The 22,226-nt window shown below is 53.1% G+C and overlaps 1 protein-coding gene across 3 annotated transcripts in view; it reads right to left on the bottom strand.

Annotated features, from left to right (window-relative positions):
- Window positions 1-18,871, bottom strand: part of crebbpa (CREB binding lysine acetyltransferase a) — a 29,627-nt gene extending 10,756 nt beyond the window's left edge. For 2 of the 3 annotated variants that reach the window (XM_084685262.1, XM_084685263.1), the window contains exons 1-14: window positions 18,013-18,871; window positions 12,151-12,806; window positions 9,494-9,661; window positions 8,874-9,177; window positions 8,006-8,119; window positions 5,447-5,677; window positions 5,118-5,220; window positions 4,615-4,755; window positions 4,379-4,496; window positions 4,109-4,289; window positions 2,683-2,804; window positions 1,420-1,602; window positions 238-405; window positions 1-81 (exon numbers count right to left, since the gene is read on the bottom strand). The exon at window positions 1-81 is cut by the window's left edge and continues 88 nt beyond it. In XM_084685262.1, the coding sequence (XP_084541388.1) occupies window positions 1-81; window positions 238-405; window positions 1,420-1,602; window positions 2,683-2,804; window positions 4,109-4,289; window positions 4,379-4,496; window positions 4,615-4,755; window positions 5,118-5,220; window positions 5,447-5,677; window positions 8,006-8,119; window positions 8,874-9,177; window positions 9,494-9,661; window positions 12,151-12,806; window positions 18,013-18,100 (2,658 nt within the window). In that variant the 5' untranslated portion in view covers window positions 18,101-18,871. The remainder of the gene's footprint in view (window positions 82-237; window positions 406-1,419; window positions 1,603-2,682; window positions 2,805-4,108; window positions 4,290-4,378; window positions 4,497-4,614; window positions 4,756-5,117; window positions 5,221-5,446; window positions 5,678-8,005; window positions 8,120-8,873; window positions 9,178-9,493; window positions 9,662-12,150; window positions 12,807-18,012) is intronic. The other variant, XM_084685264.1, reaches the window with a different exon arrangement.
- Window positions 18,872-22,226: the final 3,355 nt, after the last annotated feature.

Here is a 22,226-nt window from a genome sequence, read left to right as displayed (position 1 = left end):
CTTCTCCTCCACCTCCATGGGCTCTTGCTTCTCCTCAGGCTCCTCCTTCTTGACCGACAGGGAGCCGCAGTCCTCCTCCGTCTGAAACAACAAACGGAAGTTGATTGGTCAGGTGTTTACGGTGGTTAAGGAGGGGGTGGAGCTACACCTGGTGCCTCAACAAAAACACTGATTGAACCTTGACCTTAACTTAGCTTGAATGAATCCCGTTCACAGACCACACACACACACACACACCTCTATCTTGGGCTCCGTCTTGCCTCCGATGGCCACCTCGTGGCGTTCCGCTTTGGGCTCCTGGCCCGGCAGGTCTGGCAGGGCATGCTGGGAGTGCAGGTGGTCGGCGCTGGCAGCGGAGGCCGGGGTGGGAACACGGTTATCTAGACTGGCCCCAGACTGGGACAGCTGGGGAGAGAGAGAGACAGAGACAGAGAGGTAGAGAGAGAGAGAGGGGGGAACGAGAGATTAACAACAAGACGATGAAGACAACGAGATAAAGCGAGAGGGACGAACAAGAGGAAGAAACGAGAAGAATGAGAGCGAGAACAGGAGAGAAAACGAAAGAACGGGTGAAAACGAGAGGAAGAACAAACAGAACTGAGGGGCAGAAGGAGGGATGGCGGCGAGGAGACAAAATGAGGGGAGAATGCTGCACGGCGTCAGGCTACAGAGCCAGGCCAGAACAGAGCAGGGGAGCTGGTCCTGGGGAACTCCAAGTCCCATCATTCCTTTAGCGGAGAGCTGGGATGCATACAGACAGATGGACACATGGACGGTCAGGTGACTCCGGGGGGGGGGGGGGGGGGCGGTCGGGTGGACGTGAGGAGGGATGGGGGGGGTGGGGGTGGAGGGGGGGGATGAGAGGGCATGCGGTCTCAGTCTCACCGGCGTGGTGGGGGGCAGCAGCGTCTCCGGAGGGGGCTGGGCGGGGCGGGGCGGGGTGCCCCCCGGGGCCGGGGCGGGGCAGGGGAAGGTGGGGGTGGAGCTGCGACTGGAGGACTGGAGAGGAGGCTGCAGGTTAGTGGGCCCCACGGCAGAGGAGGAGCAGGAGGAGGAGGAGGAGGAGGGGGGGGCGGGCGGAGGCGTAGGGAGGAGCGAGGGCTGGGAAGAGGCGGAGGAGGAGGAGGGACCAAGCGCAGTGAGGGGGAGGTTAGCGCTGGGCTGCTGCTGGGACTGTTGCTGAGGAGAGGGAACCACACACACGCACAAGGAAAGAGAAGCACAGAGACAAACATGGAGGACAGCAGACAGACAGAGAGACACACAGAGAGATCAGACAGGAAGACCAGACAGGAAGACCAGGGTAGAGGCAACAGCTGGAGATAGCCTGAGTGTGAGGGGTTAGTGGTGGCGACTTCCCTTCCCCCACCCCTCCTCCCCCCATCCCTCCCTCCCTCCTCCACATCCCACAGGTCTCACCTGTGTGACAGCTGCCTGGGCCGGGGACTGTCCAGGCCCCACTGTGGGGGTGACGGAGGTGGCCCCCGGGGGGAACTGGCCCCCCTGGCCTTGGCCGGCTGTCTGGCCCACCATGCTGGACCCCCCACCGTGGGCCCCCAGCAGGCCCGGGGCCTGGGGCATCCTGGATGGGGACAGGCCCATCTGGAGGGAGGGGAGGGAGGGAAGGGAGGGAGGGAGGGAAGAGAGGGAGGGAGGGAAGAGAGGGAAGAGAGGGAGGGAGGGAGGGAGAGAGGGAGAGAGGGAGAGAGGGAGAGAGGGAGAGAGGGAGAGAGGGAGAGAGGGAGAGAGGGAGAGAGGGAGTTAAGTGGCTGTTGCTTGGTAGAAACGTCCACTACAGAAAATCCATACAAGGTTATATTTAGCGATGCCCCTTAAGACTACACTTGACTATTCACCAGGTTTGAAAGGTCTGGAGGACAGAACCTATTTGTTAGAAAACAGCACGGCTATGCAGCGCTAGCTCGCTGTTCCAATCAGTCATTTCCACGCCCCTTCTCAAGAGGTCAACTGGAAGTGGAATTCATCAATTACCACAAGCATCTCTTGACACACACACACACAAAAGCGCTGTGACTCAAAACCTGGGGGCGTCATTAAGGAAACTAAAATAAGCATCCGTGCGGCGACACGCTGAAAGCGGATCCCTCCTCCCACAACAATGAGGGGTTCTCATAGGAGGGCGGGGGGTTGATTGGCGCCTGAAGCGGCCACTGAGGAGGGAACAAGGCCAGCGGCCTGTCTGTAAAGGGGGGGGGGGGGGCACCTGTAGAAACACTACAAAGGGCCACTGCTCTCTGTGGCAAATTGGCCACTAAAAATACTCCCTTTGTCCATCTGGTGACTCATGGCTGAAAGGTATTTTCATTGCCAGGCTATTATAATTGAAAGTGGACAAATGTATGTGTGTGGTGTGTGTATAGTGTGTGTGTCTAGTGTGTGTGTATAGTGTGTGTGGTGTGTGTGTATAGTGTGTGTGTATAGTGTGTAGTGTGTGTATAGTGTGTGTGCGTGTGGTGTCAGACGGCTGAGCGGTTAGGGAGTCGGGCTATTAATCAGAAGGTTGTTGGTTCGATTCCCGGCTGTGCGTAATGACGTTGTGTCCTTGGTCAAGGCACTTCACCCTACTTGCCTCGGGGGGAATGTCCCTGTACTTACTGTAAGTCGCTCTGAATAAGAGTGGTTAAGTATAGTGCGTGTGTGGGAGTGTGGTGCGTGCCTCACCGAGGGGACAGAGCCCATGTTGAGGTGCTGTGGGTGGGTCATGGGGGAGGCGGCGCGGGCTCCCATCGGGGACTGGGACATCTGGACACTGGGCAGAGCCATGGAGCCGTACTGGGTCATCCCTGGACACACACACACACACACAGAGACACACACAGAGACACACACACACACAGGGACACACACAGTCAGAAAGAAGGGGGGAGGGGAGGGGAGGGGGGAGGGAGAGGGGAGGGGGGAGGGAGAGGGGGGGAGGGGGAGGGAGAGGGGAGGGGAGGGGGGAGGGGGAGGGGAGGGAGGGAGAGGGGAGGGAGGGAGAGGGGAGGGAGGGAGAGGGGAGGGGGGAGGGAGAGGGGAGGGGGGGAGGGGGAGGGGAGGGAGGGAGAGGGGAGGGGGGAGGGAGAGGGGAGGGGGGGAGGGAGAGGGGAGGGGGGAGGGAGAGGGGAGGGGGGAGGGGGGAGGGGGGAGGGGGGAGGGGGGATTAAGGAAACACTAAATAAATGTTCAGCTTTTTTTCAGGGCTCAACGTTAACATTTTACTGGCCCCCCCTTCAAAGTTAATAATTTATCATTGTTAAAACAAAACCAAAGACTTATAAATTATTTTATTCTGTTAACATATTTAACTATTTATTAATCACATCCTAGATATAAAAAGAACAAAAAGGAAATCACATTTCTAGTGATAAAAAAATCAAAAAGGTAATAGTCAGCAAAACTATTGACTTTTAACCTCAAACATGACGTGCTCTCTCCCCTGCTGACAGCCATCTCTGCACGACTATCTGACTGAAACCTCTGGTCCCTCGATGCTAATATATAAAAGCCTCCATAGCATTTCATCAGTACGATACTGAGTACCCCAGTTGACACCATTCTTCTGCTGCAGTTCAACAGCCTGGGGGAACGAGGCAAACGGCTGGCCCGTCTTCACCTTCAGAGGAGTGAGTTCTAAATAATACCGACGCTGCCACCAGAGTGAGTTATTTTTTCAAAACGAAAGCTAGCTAGCTTTAGTTAGCTTCCGTTACCTAGCAAACTAGCATAATACTCGTAGCAATGCTACTACCTGCTAGTGTTACTTGTTAGCCTCCTAATTGTAAATTTTGAAGCCATACTATAGCGTTTGTCATATAGTTTTTGTCTATCGGAAAATAGTTGGTTGGAATGTTCAGAATCACATGTGTGACGGTACTCTGTGGGGCCCGCTTTCGAACGATCACATATACGTGACGCTACTAATTAACGGGTTAAATTCCTAAGAACCCTAACCCACCACCAAAGCTCCGACAGCACTTCCAGTCCAGCACTGTACGACTGGAAGAGTGTGTACACCTATTCCTGTGTGTGTGTGTGTTTGGAGTGTTTTGCCCCCCCCCTCCCCTCCTCCTCCCCCCCCCCCCCCCAGACGTCTGGTCCCTCTCACTCTGCGTCCTGCCGGCTTGCCCCAGGGCGCTGTTCTGGTTCTGGGCCTGGTTCTGGGCCTGCTGCTGGGCGGCCAGGGGAGCCTGGTTGATGATCTGCTTCTGCAGCCGAGACCTCCTCTTCTCCTCCAGCTCCTTCTGGATCTTGTAGATCTTCTCTGCCAGGAAGTGGTAGTACTCATCCTGAGGGAGGACAGGTGGAGGACTGTCAGTGTGTGTGTGTGTGTGTGTGTGAGAGTCAGAGAGAGAGAAAGAGAGAGAGTGCCCCCTACCCTGCTGTTGGCTGACTCGTACATGTCCCCCTCCACCTTGCGGGCGTAGGCCACCAGGTTCTCCATCCTCCTGTCCTTCAGAGCTGCAGGGTCCGGGGTGGGGAAGATGGCCTGGACTCTACAGACGGGAGGGGTTACGAAAAAGGGATGAGGGTAAGGAGGGGGAGGAAGATAGAAAAGAGTCAATCACACAGTCCAGGGATCCACGTGTGTATGTGTGTGAGAGAAAGACGTACAGCTTGTGGACGAGGTGGTTGCGCAGGTCCTGAGTGACGTGCTCGTGCCAGGACTTCCTGACGCCGCCGGCTGAGAGGGGGGCAGCGGTGGGCAGCGACGAGCCCACAGAGCCCAGCCCCAGACCCTCTGACAGCAGCTGACTGTGGGAGGGAGGGAGGGAGGGAGGGAGGGAGGGAGGGAGGGAGGGAGGGAGGGAGGGAGGGAGGGAGGGAGGGAGGGAGGGAGGGAGGGAGGGAGGGAGGGAGGGAGGGAGGGAGGGAGGGAGGGAGGGAGGGAGGGAGGGAGGGAGGGAGGGAGGGAGGGAGGGAGGGAGGGAGGGAGGGAGGGAGGGAGGGAGGGAGGGAGGGAGGGAGGGAGGGAGGGAGAAAGGTTAACCAGCATCCTCATCCTGTATGACGATGAGTTGGATATTAGGGTAAATGGAGCCCCAGGTGGGATGCTGTCTGACCACACAGCTGCTGAGAGCTCCTGATCTTCCAGCACCAGCGGCACCCCGACTCACTTGTTGGAGTTGAGCGTGTTGGAGAGGGCGGAGTCTGTGTGAAGGCTGGTCTGCTCTGAAGAGGCCACGCCCAAGGCCCCTCCCCCCAGGGTCATCTGGTTGGCTGGAAAAGAAAAGAAAAAAAAGCCATTCTCATTAGTTTTGGGACGTCCATATTTGATCGGATCGCTACAAAATGTCAGATGCCACAGCCTTTTTGTTTTGTTTTTAACCAATTTTTTTTGTGTGTGTTGGGCGAACTGTCCCTTTAACAAGCACATTTTTGCGTCTGATCCTATCAAACATCATTCCACATCCCCTTGCTGCCTTGGAGCCACAGGTTCCTTTACCGAGAGCACTGAGAGGTCTCATCTGCTGGGGGAGCGCCGAGGGGCCCTGCTGGGCCGGGCTTTGGCCGGGGCCCTGGCTGCTGTAGGGCAGCCCCAGGGCGGCGTAGGCCCTCTGCATGGAGCTGGGGTCGATGGGGGCCGCCGTGCCCAGGGAGGAGACGCCGGGCTGGCCCGACGCCGCAGAGGACGACAGGGACGTCTGGAGGGAGGAGCTGGGGGGGCTCAGCAGGGCTGTGGGGAGGGAGGGAGGAGAGGGAGGGACGGGGAGAGGGAGGGAGGGAGGAGAGGGAGGGAGGGGGGAGAGAGGGAGGGAGGGGGGAGAGAGGGAGGGAGGAAGGGAGGGAGGGAGGGAGGGAGGGAGGGAGGGAGGGAGGGAGGGAGGGAGGGAGGGAGGGAGGGAGGGAGGGAGGGAGGGAGGGAGGGAGGGAGGGAGGGAGGGAGGGAGGGAGGGAGGGAGGGAGGGAGGGAGGGAGGGAGGGAGGGAGGGAGGGAGGGAGGGAGGGAGGGAGGGAGGGAGGGAGGGAGGGAGGGAGGGAGGGAGGGAGGAGAGGGAGGAGAGAGGGAGGGAGGGTTAAGACACATAGTACTCGTAGGCTCGTAGACACAGATGAATGAGTTTCCATCCACACTGCAACAATGTCACAGGAGAGAGATATTTGTCACAGGGCATAGCAGATCAGTGTGAACCAACGGCTTGTGTGTTAATCTGGGTATTTCACCCACAGCTGAACTGAATAAATACATAAATCCCTTCAGGGGAGTGGGGGGGGGGGGGGTGGCTGGGGGGACATGTTTCTGATTTGCGTGTGGCTGCCAGTTCAATACTGGGTCGGGCCATTCCACAGGGCTCAACGTGTGTGTGTGTGTGTTGTTTGTGCTGGCAGCAGTAGAGTCAGCCATGGCACTCTCCAGCATGCATCACCCTCAGGGGGGAGAGAGAGGGAGGGAGGGAGAGAGAGAGAGAGAGAGGGAGAGAGAGAAAGGGAGAGAGAGAAAGGGAGAGAGACAGAGAGACAGAGACAGAGAGACAGAGAGACAGAGAGACAGAGAGACAGAGAGAGAGAGAGAGAGAGAGAGAGAGAGAGAGAGAGAGAGAGAGAGAGAGAGAGAGAGAGAGAGAGAGAGAGAGAGAGAGAGAGAGAGAGAGAAGGGAGAGGGAGAGGGAGAGGGAGAGGGAGAGGGAGAGGGAGAGAGAGAGAGAGAGAGAGAGAGAGAGAGAGAGAGAGAGGGGGGGGGAGAGAGAGAGGGAGAGAGAGAGAGAGAGAGAGGGAGAGAGAGAGAGAGAGGGAGAGAGAGAGATCCAAGGAGTGATAAAGTCAAACCAGAGATGGAAAGACTGATAAAGAAAAGTGGAGAGAGAGGGAGAGACAGAGAGAGGGAAACTGGAAGGAAAGTAAGAACAGAAGGTGGGAGGGTAAAGAAATAAACAGAAAAATGCAGCAAGTCAAAGCTGGAGAGCTGAGGCAGCAGGAGAGAAGCAGCAGGAGAGAGAGAGGCAGCAGAAGAGAAGCAGCAGGAGAGAGAGAGGCAGCAGAAGAGAAGCAGCAGGAGAGAGAGAGGCAGCAGAAGAGAGGCAGCAGGAGAGAGAGAGGCAGCAGGAGAGAGAGAGGCGCAGCAGGAGAGAGAGAGGCAGCAGGAGAGAGAGAGGCAGCAGGAGAGAGAGAGGCAGCAGGAGAGAGAGAGGCAGCAGGAGAGAGAGAGGCAGCAGGAGAGAGAGAGGCAGCAGGAGAGAGAGAGGCAGCAGGAAAGAGAGAGATGCAGCAGGAGAGAGAGAGGCAGCAGGAAAGAGAGAGGCAGCAGGAGAGAGAGAGAGAGGCAGCAGGAGAGGAAGAAAGCCCAGCAGGGGGTGCTGTGCGGGGGCAGAGGAGGCAGTACTCCAGCAGGGGGTGCTGTGTGGGGGCAGAGGAGGCAGTACCCCAGCAGGGGGTGCTGTGTGGGGGCAGAGGAGGCAGTACCCCAGCAGGGGGTGCTGTGTGGGGGCAGAGGAGGCAGTACCCCAGCAGGGGGTGCTGTGTGGGGGCAGAGGAGGCAGTACCCCAGCAGGGGGTGCTGTGTGGGGGCAGAGGAGGCAGTACCCCAGCAGGGGGTGCTGTGTGGGGGCAGAGGAGGCAGTACCCCAGCAGGGGGTGCTGTGTGGGGGCAGAGGAGGCAGTACCCCAGCAGGGGGCGCTGTGCGGGGGCAGAGGAGGCAGTACCCCAGCAGGGGGCGCTGTGCGGGGGCAGAGGAGGCAGTACTCCAGCAGGGGGTGCTGTGTGGGGGCAGAGGAGGCAGTACCCCAGCAGGGGGTGCTGTGTGGGGGCAGAGGAGGCAGTACCCCAGCAGGGGGTGCTGTGTGGGGGCAGAGGAGGCAGTACCCCAGCAGGGGGTGCTGTGTGGGGGCCAAGGAGGCAGTACCCCAGCAGGGGGTGCTGTGCGGGGGCAGAGGAGGCAGTACCCCAGCAGGGGGTGCTGTGTGGGGGCCAAGGAGGCAGTACCCCAGCAGGGGGTGCTGTGTGGGGGCAGAGGAGGCAGTACCCCAGCAGGGGGTGCTGTGTGGGGGCAGAGGAGGCAGTACTCACGCTGCTGGGTCCTCTTGTCACTGGCGTTCTTCAGTGGCAAGCAGACAGGACAGTCGTGCCGCGTGCAGTTCTTCCAGTGGGAGATGATCTGTCTGGACGAGGCACAGTGGGCCACTGCAGAGAGAGAGGGAGGGAGAGGATAGGTTGAAACACCACAACATTTTGATTCTATTGGGGGGTTCACAGCAAAAAAGTTCTGCAAAACAAGGCCTTGCTGGAAGCCTCCACACTGACAGCACACTTTCAAAAGGCAAGGAGAATTCAGATAGTTATTCTGGTGTATTCAAGCATGGCCAAGAAACAGCCCTTAACTCCCCACACACCAGGGAAAACTCAAATCTCTAGACGTGTAAAAATACAACTATATTGCCAACCTGATAGCAATCACTGATGAGCAACAGTACTTTCTCTGGTTATTTCGGTGGCACAGAGGAGCGAAGGAAATTAGTTGGCCGACTCCGACACACACACACACACACATTTCTCTCTTGACTCGGCCTCTGTGTGTTTGGCTTGAAATTAAACTCAGGCATTCAGATTCCAAGAACAACGCGGTTTGTCGGCCAGATCTAAATGAGACTGACTGTAGAGTGTGTGTGTGTGTGTGTGTGTGTGATAGATCAAAATGAGTGTCTGGAGGGGATTTCTCATTAGCGGAGCTGGCTTTGAGCCACCTCAGGTTCTCATCAGACCGTCTAGAGAAGGAGGAAGTCTGGTAAAGAAGGATGAAAGATAGGGCGAGAGCGATAGACAGAGTGCGTGTGTGCAGGAGAGAGATGGACTGAGAGTGTGAAAGCGAGATGGAGAGATGGAGAAAAAGAGAGGACAAAAAACAAATATATAAAAAAAGGCCTGAAAGGGGACTGACCCTGGCAGGACTTGCCGGCCTGGCAGTGGGTCATGTGGTTGAGGACGTTCTTCATGGTGCGGCAGTGGGGCAGGGCGCAGGCCCGCACCTCCCCGTTGGCCTGCTCCCGCCGCTGGCACTTGTGGGCGTGGAGGAGCAGCACCAGCTGCTGCTGGATCAGCTTGCGCTTCTCCGGGTCGGCCGTGGGGCCCGCCGCCCCGGGAGGAGCCTGGGAGAGGGAGGCCCCGGGGACCGCGCCGGCCGGCACGCCTGGGACCGTGCCCACCGAGGGCACCTGCTGCTGGGGCTGCTGCTGGAGCTGGGCCTGGAGGGGGTCGGGGGTGGATGGAGGGGTGAGAGAAGGGAGAAGGGGGTGAGAGAAGGGAGAAGGGGGTGAGAGAAGGGAGAAGGGGGTGAGAGAAGGGAGAAGGGGGTGAGAGAAGGGAGAAGGGGGTGAGAGAAGGGGGTGAGAGAAGGAAGGGTGGGAGGAGCGTGAAAGGGAGGGAGCGGTGAGAAACAGAGGAAGTTGGGGAAAACATTAAGGTTAGGAGAAGTTGCAAATCGAATCATTCGCCTCTTGAAGAAGAGTTCCGTGTGTGTGTGTGCATGTGTGTGCGTGTGTGCGTGTGTGTCCCATTCACCAGGTTAGGGAGGCTGGTGACAGCGGCGCCCTTCAGCTCGGTAGGGAAGGGAGGCAAGCTGTTGGAGAGGGCAGCCTTGTTCTGGAGGTGCTGGGGGCTGGCCCCCGCTCCCTGCCCCCCGTACCCCTGCCCCCCCACGAACGGACCCCCATTACTTCCCAGCCCCATCTGAGGGAGGGAGGGAGGGAGGGAGAGAGAGAAAAGTCGATCAAAATCAAGTTCAACATCCGAGCGGCAACCAGTCCCCTTCTGAGCATCTCAGTCAAGTCCCCTCCTCGGACCCAGCCGCCCCGCAGGAAGAACTACAAAACTACAAGTCCGTCTTGGTTCCCCTGGTGACGCTGCGGACAGCCAGCGTGTCAGAGAGCCAGGGAGAGGAGACAGCCCTTTACTTCCTGTTCAGCTCTAATTAGTCTGAACATGGGAACACGTCCCCTCTTCCAAACCAGAACTCTGCCAACCACCACACTGCTTCCACATATACACAACACAGGCACACACGCCCCATCTCCATCTCTGTGTAGTTTTGATCAGCCCAAACTAGGCAGTGAGGGAGCCCCCAAACACTCTCAACATCCCTCTTCCCTACTTTTCCTGTCTCATCCTTTGGGTCAGATGGCTGAGCGGTAAGGGAGTCGGGCTATCAATCAGAAGGTTGTTGGTTCAATTCCCAGCCGTGCCAAATGACGTGGTGTCCTTGGGCAAGGCTCTTCACCCTACTTGGCTCGGGGAGAATGTCCCTGTTCTTACTGTCAATGCGTCTGCTAAATGACTAAATGTAAATCCTCTCTCCCTCTCCTCCTCCCTCTCCTCCTCCCTCTCCTCCTCCCTCTCCTCCTCCCTCTCCTCCTCCCTCTCCTCCTCCCTCTCCTCCTCCCTCCCCCCCCAGGGTCGTTGACAGCGCTCAAACAGACCAGATAAAGACACCCAGCTGATACAGCCAAGGACCAGCAGCACACAGCTGAGCGCTCACGGCAACACACACACAGCCAACACACACAAACACACATGCAACCACACACACACAGCCACATATCCCCACTCACTCCCCCCCCTCTCCCTGACACACTCCGCACAGCGACAGGCTGTATGGCTGCCAGCCTCCCTCCCTCCCTCCAGCTTTCTCTTCTCTCCCTCCCTCCCTCCTTCCCTGCCCCTCACTCCTCTCCCCTCCCTCCCTCCCCCTGCCCCTCACTCCTCTCCCCTCCCTCCCTCCCTCCCTCCCCCTGCCCCTCGCTCCTCTCCCCTCCCCCCCCCCCTTCTCCCTCCAGACCAGACGAGAGTACATTCAGGCTCTTCATTCCCTCCATCCATCTTCCTCTTTTACTCCCACCCTTCACACTGGAACCCTAAAGCGGCCTCTGGTAATGTGATTTACAACAGGGAGGCACGGAGCCAGTCAGGAAGAAGACAAGCGAGGGAGCACACACACACACACTAAGGGAGGGGAGAAAACACACACACACACACACGTGCAGCCAGAGACAGATTTACAACGTGAACCAAAGAGAAAACACACACACACACGGCTCTGTCCCTAAATCCCCGTGAGTTTGACTCTAAAACAATCAAGTCTTTCTGACACAAAACCTACTTTATCTTTTTACGTTGCGGTTTTGGACTACCCTGTGTGTGTGTGTTGTGGTTTTGGACAGCTCTTCTTGTACGTATGCATGTGTGTGCGTGTGTTGACTGCCAGCCAGCAGAATGGATGGTTTCCTATTGATTTCCTGCTGAACCACAGTAGTGTCAGGGGGCTTAGACAAACAATCCCTGACTACACACACACACACACACACTTCAAATCCACTCTTGAGAATCCCCTTTGACAGTAACTGAACGTGTGACAACAGTGACTGGCCTGTCACCAGCGGCCTTCTACCCAGCCTCACAACAGCGTCCAAACTATAATGAACTCAGACAAAGACCTGGGGGCAAGCCAATGAGACAACTAGCCTGCCACACACACTCACTAGCCATTTCAAGTGTGCCATGACTTGAGGAGAGTCCTCCGTGTTGTCGGAGGTCTCTGCTCCACGCTGGAGTGAATCCAGGTCTCAGAGAAAACAGCGGAGCGATTAGCGCCCGGCGCTTAGCGACAATCTCCGGACCTCGTTGCGGCTCGTTAACCTGACCAAGCGCCGGTGGCTCCAGTCAAATGAGACTCGCCGCGCTTCAAAACACGAGAGCGAGCGTCGCCCACGCCTCGCACACGAGGAGCAACACACACACGGCTCGTACACGCATGTACACACACCACCGTGTGCCACAGTGGGAGGCTGTCAGGGGAGGGGGGTGCACGTCCTTCCAAACGGCGCTTGGCGTCCTCTCAGAAGATGCCAGTCTGGGACCATCACAGGCACCAGGCTCTGGCCTCTGCTGCGCAGAGCCTCCAGAAGGGGAACCAACCAAACAATGAGTCAAGCCTGCCTAACAAGCATCCAGTGCCAGATATGGCAGCTATGCCCTCCCACTGACCAGTTGGCTCTCTCCCTCTCCCCCTCTCCCCCTCTCTCCCTCTCCCCCTCTCCCCCTCTCTCTCCCTCCCTCCCTCCCTCCCTCTCACACTTTCTGGGTGTCTGACTAACAGCGGATGTTGTTTGTTCAGGTGTGAGTGGGTGTGGGCAGTCTTCCAATCCCTCTCTGTGATGACTTACCTTGTTCATGCCACCAGCCTGTTGTCCTCCCTGGACCAGCGTCTCCGCCAACGGACCCCCCGCTCCTCCTCCTCCGCCCCCGCCTGGGGCCCCCTGCATCTGCCCCTGGTACTGCCCCCGGCCCCTTCCAGCCCCCAGGCCCCCGTTCATCACCTGCCCGGCCTGGGGCTGCCCTCCCTGGGGCAGGAGTCCCGAGTGGGGCCCCATGGCCTGGTTGAAGCCAGCGCCGAGCCCCATGGCAGCGCCCGTGCCGTTGTTGTTCTGTGGCCCCGTGGGCGTGCTTGCTTTATGGGCTTGCGGAGACTGGTGGTTGGGGGAGCCCTGGCCCACGCCCAAGGGGCTCTTCCCCAGGGCCAGGCCCAGCTGACCCCCCACGCCCCCGGGCTGGGCGCTGGCCGACGCCAGGCTGGAAGCGCTGCCGGCGCGGAGAAGCTCCGACAGCTGCTTGTGCTTGGCGGCGGCGTCCAGGAGGAGGCTGGGGGAGGCGGTGCCCCCTCCTGGGCCCAGGCCTCCCGGGGTCCCGGGGCCGGTGGGCGGGGCCGAGCCCCCGTTGGAGGAGAGGGAGGTGGACAGGCCCTGGTCGCTGCCGTTGGGGAGGTTCTTCAGCTCCTCCGGAAGGTCGTTCTCCAGGTCGTCCCAGGAGAGGGAACCCAGGTCTATGAGGAGAGGGGGGAGAGAGGAAGAGGAGGGGAGGAGGAGGGGAAGAGGAGGAGAGAGAGGAGGATGGGGGGGGGGAAAGGGTTATTTCACAGGATTAAGACCACAACACGCATGCAAAAAAACAGCCAAAGATTTCACCGTCAACTACAACCTGGAATGTGTCTTTTAATCAGTTTTGACCACCACTGAGAAGCATGCAAATCAACGATTTCATGCCACCATTTCTGTAGTCTGCCCTGGTCCGTGTGAACCAGCTGGTATATGAAATCCCATACGCAGAGGTCCATACCACAGTCGGTATCACCTCCCCCTAATGCACCTTCCAACACAACCTGCTCACCCACATGCCAACACCTCCATCAATCACGCGCTAACACGCCACATAGCAGCCCCTCCGCTAACGCTAACGGACACTGTAACTAGGTCCTGTGTATCTGTGCTAATGAGCTGATGCGCTAACCACTGTGTCCGCCTGCGCTTAGGGGGCTAACGCGCTAACTGTGTGGCACGCGCCGGCGCTAACGTGCCGCTAACTAGCCTAGCGCCCTGCTTGCTAAGTGAAGCACACAGCCGCCAGACTGCTAGCACGAGCAAGGGGCCCCGGCTGCTGCTGCTACCCACCGGCAGACTAAACCAATGAGGGTGAGAAACACTTGAGGTAACTTCCTGTGGTTGCCTTTGGCAGGACTGAGAGGAGAGGGAGGGAGGGAGGGCGGTAGAGGGAGGGCGGGAGGGCGGGAGGGCGGGCGGGCGGGAGGGAGGGAGGGATGTCGCCCTCAGGAAGTGTGAATGTAAAGCGTTCAGCTCAGGGAGCTGTGGTTTGGAAGGGATGAGAGAGTGATTAAGATGTGAAAGAATGCCCGCGCACCACACAGGGGGTGTTAATTGTCTGGTGGTCGAGGCCAATTGCGGTGGAGAAATGCCAGTTTTAATTGTCACTGTAACAGTCCCATAATTGAACCCATAAGGCTCTCAGTGGATTAGTCCTAATGCTATAGCCTTGGCCCTGACCTAGTCTTTTACATCTAACTACCAGAAATCTCAGTGTATCTGTATCTGTGTGTATCTGTGTGTGTGTGTGTGTGTGTGTGTGTGTCTGTGGCTAGATTAGCTCCAGAACAGGGAACTGTATAAAGTTGCAATTCAGCAAGTGTATTGCTCAGGACCCAGGGAATTGCAGCGTTGCGTGTGAAGTAGAAAGCAGAAATTAATCGAAACGCGTTCGCCATGAACGTCGTCTATGAACCATGGATGTCCGACTCCTTCCTCTTTTCCTCTGCATCTTCATCGTGTCCTTTATATCAGCCTGCCTGCTCGCTGGTGCCACTAGTACAGCCCATGTCGAAAAGAGGCAGGAGATTTCTTGAATTTAATTTGAGATCGATACAGCGATTGAACCGTTCCCCCTGCTTGCCTCGTCTGGTCTATTCACCCTGGCCCGTCTCGTTCCCTCTCTCCTCGTTGTGATTCAGGGTGCGTTAGCAAGCAGGGTCCTGCCCTCTAATGAGCCCACTTGGCTTGCACACTGCCCTGAGTAAACACTGATGTACTCCCCCTCCCTCCAGAGAGACAGCAGGTGCTCCCTGTGAAGGAGGAAATGTGTGTTGAGGCCGGGGACCTGCTCCCTGTGTGCACCCTCGCTGTCTTTTCACACCCGTCGTCTTAGCGGTGTGTCAGTGAAAGCCTCTCTCGCCCCCGCCGCTTTCCCACAGAGTAGAAGTGCTTTATCGTAAACGCTGACACACTGACCCTGACGCCTGTGGGTGTGTGTGTGTGAGAAAGATGCAGTCATAAACAAGCTATGAACATACATTCAGCGCTCACACACTTAGACGGCCCCAGGTCTTCGGCACGAGGCCAAGATGCAAAGCGTCGTTTTGATCTGGGAGCGCCGTGTAGATGGAGGGGGGGGATACGGGGGGGGGGGATAGGCGACCCCGACAAGAGGTCTCGTCTTGCCAAGAATACTCTCCCTCACTCTCCCATCTGATATTCTCGGCCCCCTCGCTCCATCTACCAACCTTCCCTCACGCATTCTCGCTCGCTCGCCCTCCCACTCCCCTCCACATCCTAGAATCCCAACACCCTTTCTTTCTCACCCCCTCTTCCTCCCGCCCATACCAGTCTGCTCTCTCTCCCAGCTCTCCTTTCTCAGAGCCATCCTTTCCTCGTAGCTCAGGTCTGGGACTATAATTAGCCCCTTCGGCATGCCCAGACCACGGCTGTCCTTCTGCCCGTCCGCAGATCCCAGCGCCTGGCCTCCCCTCCCAGCCTCGTCCTTTGGCCCGGGCCCAGGAAGACAGGTGCAGCAGGGTCTGGCTGGCCGCTTTCACTGTCCGCCCCGCTGCGCAGCATGTGTGCTAGCACGCCACGTGGGGCTCGCAGCTTCCCTCCCAGACCTTCTCTGTGTCATGAGGAGCACGGCTGGTTAGGGGTTCCTGCTACGAGGATACCAGCAGATTCAGAGGGTCTCTCCGTCGGAACATCCAGCCAGGGCATGCAAACATCCTTCGAAAGTGTTGTGGAAATTGTAAAGACTGTGAAACGCTATAGGATTAATGCTGATGATGTGTAGAGCGGCTGTCTGGGTCTGGAGGGAGTGGAGAGTCGATGAAAGGCAATGATGCCGTTTTAAAAGGAGGGTCAGCCAGCCAGCCAGGGCCATTACAGTCTCCACGCTGATTTGGAGGAAGGCATGCATGCATCAGTCGTTCTGTATTATATCATTCAAAAGAGAAAGAAAGAAAGGAGGGGGACGAGAGAGAGAGAGAGAGAGAGAGAGAGAGAGAGAGAGAGAGAGAGAGAGAGAGAGAGAGAGAGAGAGAGAGAGAGAGAGAGAGAGAGAGAGAGAGAGAGAGAGAGAGAGAGAGAGAGAGAGAGAGAGAGAGAGAGAGAGAGAGAGAGAGAGAGAGAGAGAGAGAGAGAGAGAGAGAGAGAGAGAGAGAGCGCATGTGTCCATTCAAACACATAGATGGCTAATGACCCAGCAAAACCAGATGTCAAGCTTGAAAAGCGAAAAAATAAGTCATGCACAACTTCTCCCTCTAAACGCCCTCGGGCAGGCTGTACTAAGCTCAAGGTTCTGGGGTATTTGTACAACTCGGGACTTAGCTAGTGGGGGAAAACAAGCTTCTTTTTTTTCCTCGCCCGAGGGGTGACTGAGAGCCAATTTGGGGCTCTGTCAACAAATTCAAACTTTGAGGGAACAGATTTAAGCAACGGAAAGGCGGGAAAGGCTGAAAATATCAGGAGACAGAAATAAAATGGTTCGAGTTAGGCAGCATTCAAAAAAACACATGAGGAAAAGGCAGTTTGTTGTTGTACTGCATGTCTTGCTCTTATCACAGGCATAAAAATCCATCCAATCCCCCTCACCTCTCTCTTCCTCCTCCTCCCCCCCCCCCCATCCCGAGAATGCTGACAGCTGGGAGTCGGAGCGGCAGAAACAGCAAGATGAGGTAACGGGCCCAGCCTGGATTTAAAACGAGGGGGAAACCGAGAATTTTTTTTTTTTTTTTAATGCCATAAGCCACTGTGGGCTTATCTGGGGAAAAGACGCAGTCATGAGCACTTTGTTGGGAAGGGGGTTTGGAGAAAGGGAAAGGGGGAGGAAGAGGAAGGGGGGGCGGGGGTTGCACCCTCTTTGCCCCTCCGTCTTCCACTTCACCCGTTTCTCAGGGTTGCTTTTCGTTCAAGAAGCATGGAGGGGGTCGAGCACTTACGAGGTCAATTAAAGGGGTCTTGAGGTGTCACAAAGGGCTTCCTGACCTCAAGGGCCGATTTGGGGGTGAGATTCGCTGGGTTGGGTTCTAGACAAGAGGTTTGATGAGACTGATTACAGGTAGTATATCGATTGACAGTGTGCGTGCCTGCCTGCGTGCGTGCGCGCGAGAGAGAAAGTAAGAAAAGGGGGGATGGGAGGTAGGAGGTGATGTCATGGAGCAAACAGACCCTACTGGGGTGACAGATGGTCCGAGTACGACCAAGACAGGGCTCGTGTTTGCCCTGTCACTTCAAAGAAAGTTGGCCCTCGCTTCAGTGAACACACGTTCACAAATGCACTTGCAAAGACGAATGCACTTTTCTAAAGTTTTGTGTTTTGCTTGTGTGCGTCACTGATACACACACACACACACCTTACCAACAGCTGTGTTTAACCCAAACTGTGTCTGAAATGGCAGAAGGCAGGAGTTAAAGGTCAATCCGGGAATGATACTGCAGGCTTGAATGCATCCAATCACACCCTTTTGTAATTTACAACCAATGCCGCTACCGGTTGTAACTGATTTAGCTACTTGTACTAGCAGTGAATTATATTATTGTTGCTTGCTATCCTCCAGGTACACTCTGGGCACTTTCGAGAATCATGTCGTTTAATTGTAACTTGTAACTACATGCTCTTCTGGTTCAACCCATTGGCGCTTATTCGCTTTTCACAATCAGTGTGCTTTGTTTTGGCTACCCACATTGTTTTGGGGGCTATCTTGTTGTTTATGATCATTTACTTATGGCACATAGCTTTTTCTTGTAAGTTGCTTTGGATAAAAGCGTCTGCTAAATGACTTGATGATGTAAACGTACCAAACCGTCTTGCACGTTCTGACGGGCATAGCAGCTGGGCAGTTCTAGGGACAGTCAATGACAGGAGGTCTTGATACGGTATAGTTGTATCATGTATAAATGTTGCAATAGTTTGAACCCAAAATCTTGAGCTGCTGCATGTGCATCTTCGGTATATATCATGAGAGAATGTTTCATTTTGAGGTTGTTTGACTAGTATAGGATATCGGACCGAGGGTAAGTTGAAGTAGGCTATAGCTGTAGAAAAGCTAACAGTTGCTAGCAACACAGCAACTATTCAGACGCCTTTCAGAGCAGTATACGTGACGTTGGCCCCAAATCCTCCAAACAAAAAATTATTACTGCAAACAGGCCATTTATGAAAGCTAGCTTGCTAACCCACCATGATGACGCTCTTTCCCGCTAGTGACAACTAGCATAACAAAACTGGAATCTTAGCAACCAGAGTTTTTACACCACAACTGTACAGTTGGTCTAGGTATAAAATGTTAGACTATATTAGCTGGTAAAATTACTGCGTAGTGTTGGAGAATCATTCAAACGCCACTCTTAGGCTACTCAACATCACCTGACAGAGTCAAGTGCAACTTTGTCGCTGACATATCGCTGGTGAGGCCTTACCTGGTCCATCCGAAGCTGACAGCGCAGGTGAATTCAGCTTTGGTCGCTTGGAGTTGGGGGGTCCAATATCTAGCAAGTTTTCAGCCATGGTGGTACTTTGTAGTCGTTTCTGATTATGTATGAACAAAGACGGAAGGAAATCCTACTGCAGGAATTTTTTGGGGACTAACGTTGCATCCACTTTTTTTTTTTACTCTGGCTATTTTGCTTGCTAACTCCTTGCTAGCATTGAAGTGTCTTTCAAAAGAGATGCAATAGCGCCCCGCTTCGCCACCGCCATTCACCCCATGATAATCCAACACCCAACACCCACATTATTATCGTTAAATTAATAAAATAAAAATATGTTCCATCGAAAATTAACGTTAAAATTCAAACTAAAATTATCCACATGGATTCCTGCAGTCCTGTCAACAAGTCGTTATTTTTGGATGTTCAAACAACCCGTTTTTAGTGACGTCAAATTCCTTCATGCAAAAATCACCTAAAGCTCCATTAAAATGCAAAACTGCAAGAAAATTATATATTTGAGCAAATATGTCTGCAAGTCTCTGTCTTGTCTCCGATTGCTCACGGTAAACAATAGTGCTCGGAACGGCGATATGGGCTGTGTGAAGCGCCGCACTCAAGGGGAAATCAGATATTCTGGGGTTTTCTGGCCGACGAACATCGATCGAATCCCCGTTTTTTCGCCCAAAATAATTCCGAAATGATATGAGTACTTCTTTTTGGACGGGAAAATGCTGTCAAACCTTGGTTCGAAAGCTCCGTTTCAAAATTAAAAATAGTGCTCAACAGAAATCCTAATTCCGAGCCACGACAAGATGGCGGCTGTTGATTCCTTCGATACAAAAAGTTTTTTTTCTTTTTCCAGATAGACTGTGAAGGGGGGAGGGGTCGCGCAATCACGCCCTACGTAAACCTATGGCGTGCGCACATTGAAGAAAATGCCACTAGGGGCAGTGCATGCTTAAAATTAATCAATTATGCCTAAATTGATGTCGAATATCTATGGGAAAACTTGATTACATGAGTAGAGTATGTGTTACCCCCCCCCCCCCCCTTCGTCACATCACAACCCGTTTATGTATGTTGGAAGGAAACAAGACTCAAAGTGAAGAACAATTTTGATATTAAGTGTCTTTTTCATTGTTTTTCACAACGTCAAAATCTGGCACATGCACAAGTATAAAACAAAAATCATAAACGTGACATAAAACAATACTTATGCATATGTACAACACAGTGAGTGCTTTGTGCAAATGTGTACAGATTATGATCATGTGTTTATAAATGACTCAATGGGTAATGTGCACAAAAACAAAAATAGTACATTATCAACTGATTGACAAAGACAAGGAAAAAAAATACATCTCAAATCAAAATGCTAACACTTTGGCTTATGTCATTTCCTTTGCCCCAGCGTTTTCAAATGAAATACACAAACCGGACATTGTAATGACTAATTTATCATGTGCAGTGAATTAATTAATGTGTGCGCAATAGTTACCCTTTAGTGAGTGATCTTAATTTAAGCATCTTTTGACGCTAGAAGGAGTGCTAGACACACTACCGCTAACATTTCATCAATGCCTTTCTCTGAAAAACACAACATCACTGCATATCCTCAGCAAAAATAACAATCTTAATCTACGAGTTCAAATACATTTGACTCTTGTCCTGACTGGAGTGATGGGCATTACAGAACATGGGGGCTCACCGCACACAGTTTCCCTCGACCAAATGATCCCTACTGCGTGGATAGAGCTACAGGTTGACATGAATACGTGGGACCCCCGTCAGACAGGAAGTCTCAAGATGAGCAAGGCACATGTTTGAAGGAAGTGCATGAAGTCATAAAGTCAAACTCAAAACCAAGATGGAGAGAAAGCCAAGCAAACACGACACACAGATGGTGCCACTGGATAGGACAGACGGAGTGGCCATCTTCTAAGACACACACACACACACACACACACACAGTGATGGCATACAAGTGATTAACGCACTCAAAAAATTTGCTCTGAAGATACTGAGGGTGTTAATCTTCCTGTTCTTTACGTCCTGCTTTTTGACCAATCAGAGAGCAGAATCCTGTTCACATCTTTTTAATTCCCTTTTTTTTCAGATTGATGAAGGGTGTGTGTGGCAGGGGTTTTGTTTTCATGTGCTTCTCCCCCAACCCCTTCTCCCAAATCTGAGTAGTTCCCTTTTCATAATACTGTGGTAGTAGACCTTTCTACCATTGTTCCAGAGTGATAATGATTTCAATTTATCCACCACAAAGTTCAACACAGTGACACGAGTAGTCGTTTCCACACACGTGTGGAAATAAATGTGCTTGGATAGTAAATCTACTTTGCAGAAAAATATAGCAAATATAAAGTCAACATTTTAAAAGCATGTATCTACAATCAAATAACTAGTCATTAAGAACCAAAAACATCTAAAGCAAATCTACTGACATGGAAAACAAGATTGCTGAAGGCACAATGGTTTGTCACTGATTTGTGATTCCTAAATATGGGTTGTCATGGAAAAGTAATCTATTATTATAACAGCACTAGTACTAATTACACAACATTTTCTACGTAATTGGCCCTGTAGGCGATTGGGCTCTCATTGATGCGACAATTAGAAGTTACCAATCACTGTTCAGTTTGAGGATCAGCTCTCTCTCTTTCTCTTTCTCTTTCTCTCTCTCTCTCTCTCTCTCTCTCTCTCTCTCTCTCTCTCCCACCCTGACTCAAGAAATTAAAAAAATAAAAGTGAGCTCTTCGGGAGGTAAGGGCTCAGGTAAGAAGACGAGGATGGGGAAATGGGAGAGAGGATGAAGGAAAGGGTTGAAGACACCATGGAAACACCAACTCTAACCACAAACGTTCCAGTAAACCAGTCGGTGACAAATAGAAGGAAGAAAATAAGGTAGGAAGGAAGAAAGGGAGACAATTAGTCATCTCATACAGGAGTTACAGTCAATCCCTTATGACTTAAGCGCATTACCTCAATCAATCATCTTCATCATACACACAAAAAAGTAAATTGTTTTTTTCATACGTCTTTAGGCACTACAAAGATTAAACCCCAAACAAAATGCATTGCACCCATAAAAACTAAATTAAAGTGGCACATGTTAAGTTAAATCATTAATACAGTAGAGCCCCCGTAATGCAGTCTGTGATAGGGTGAAAAGGTCAGACGTCCCGCCCTTTTAACCAGCGTCTCAAAAACCCCTAAAGGCAGCTATGATTCCCTATTGGTTGAGTCAGGTGGCGGTCAACTCAATTATTTCTGTGGCAGAAGACATTTGATGGCACTTGGCTATAATTGTAGGTTTGAGGTCTTCAACACTATAGTACATGAACTACAAGTTCTATTTGGCTGTGTAGTCTTCCCCTCCAGCATTGCTCATTAGCTAGCTGACTTAGTCCATGGCAATTGTGAACCCTGTACAAATAAAGAATTTTGTGTGAAAATGATGGGGGTTGATTGCCGTTCAGTTTCATCTATGACCAGCGTCATTGACACTCAAAACGAATCACTCCCTTAACAGGTTTAAATGTGTGCTTTGAGCACGTGTGTGTGTTAGAGACAGAAAATATTATTTTCAAAAGGTCGTCTCTGGCCTATAAACCACCTAGATTACTCATTGTCTGAGCAATTCTACAGATCCATACATACTTTTTTGTTTTTAAAGTTAGACACAGATGGAATCCTGAACCAGACGACCTGTGTCAGTGTTCCTATGGACAGGGCATGCACGGAACTTAGTCTTCGGCACCCAAGATCCTTCACACAAATGTTGTTTTAGATGTTTCTTTTCTTTGTATAAAGCATTAGTGAGTCAGTAGAAAGAATAATATGTAGATACTTTTTTTGTTCAATCTTCATTTCATCACATTTTAGCCTTTTTTCTCTCCACTTGTGCCTAAGATTTTTGCGTAATACTATATACTGTAATAAGCCCTGGTTGCAAAGCAAAGTACATCAGATGAACATTTATTTGTTCAATTCTACTCTTGCAAATCGTCCGACTTCTGTTATAATCTTAATTCTCACGTTGATTTGAATTGAAGCGTCTGCTAAATTAATTAAATGTAAAATGTAAATGAATACCATTGGCGCTCTGACAAGTTGAATGATCAATGTCCCTTCTATTATATGACTGAGAAAGTGAAAACATACTGATAAGCAAAACAGATATAGATCTTATT

This window comes from Hypomesus nipponensis, chromosome 21 (genome assembly GCF_054491055.1).
Source record: "Hypomesus nipponensis isolate SF chromosome 21, ASM5449105v1, whole genome shotgun sequence".
Taxonomy (NCBI): domain Eukaryota; kingdom Metazoa; phylum Chordata; class Actinopteri; order Osmeriformes; family Osmeridae; genus Hypomesus; species Hypomesus nipponensis.
Note: the sequence above shows the minus strand (reverse complement) of the source record. Positions and strands in the feature narration are given on the sequence as shown.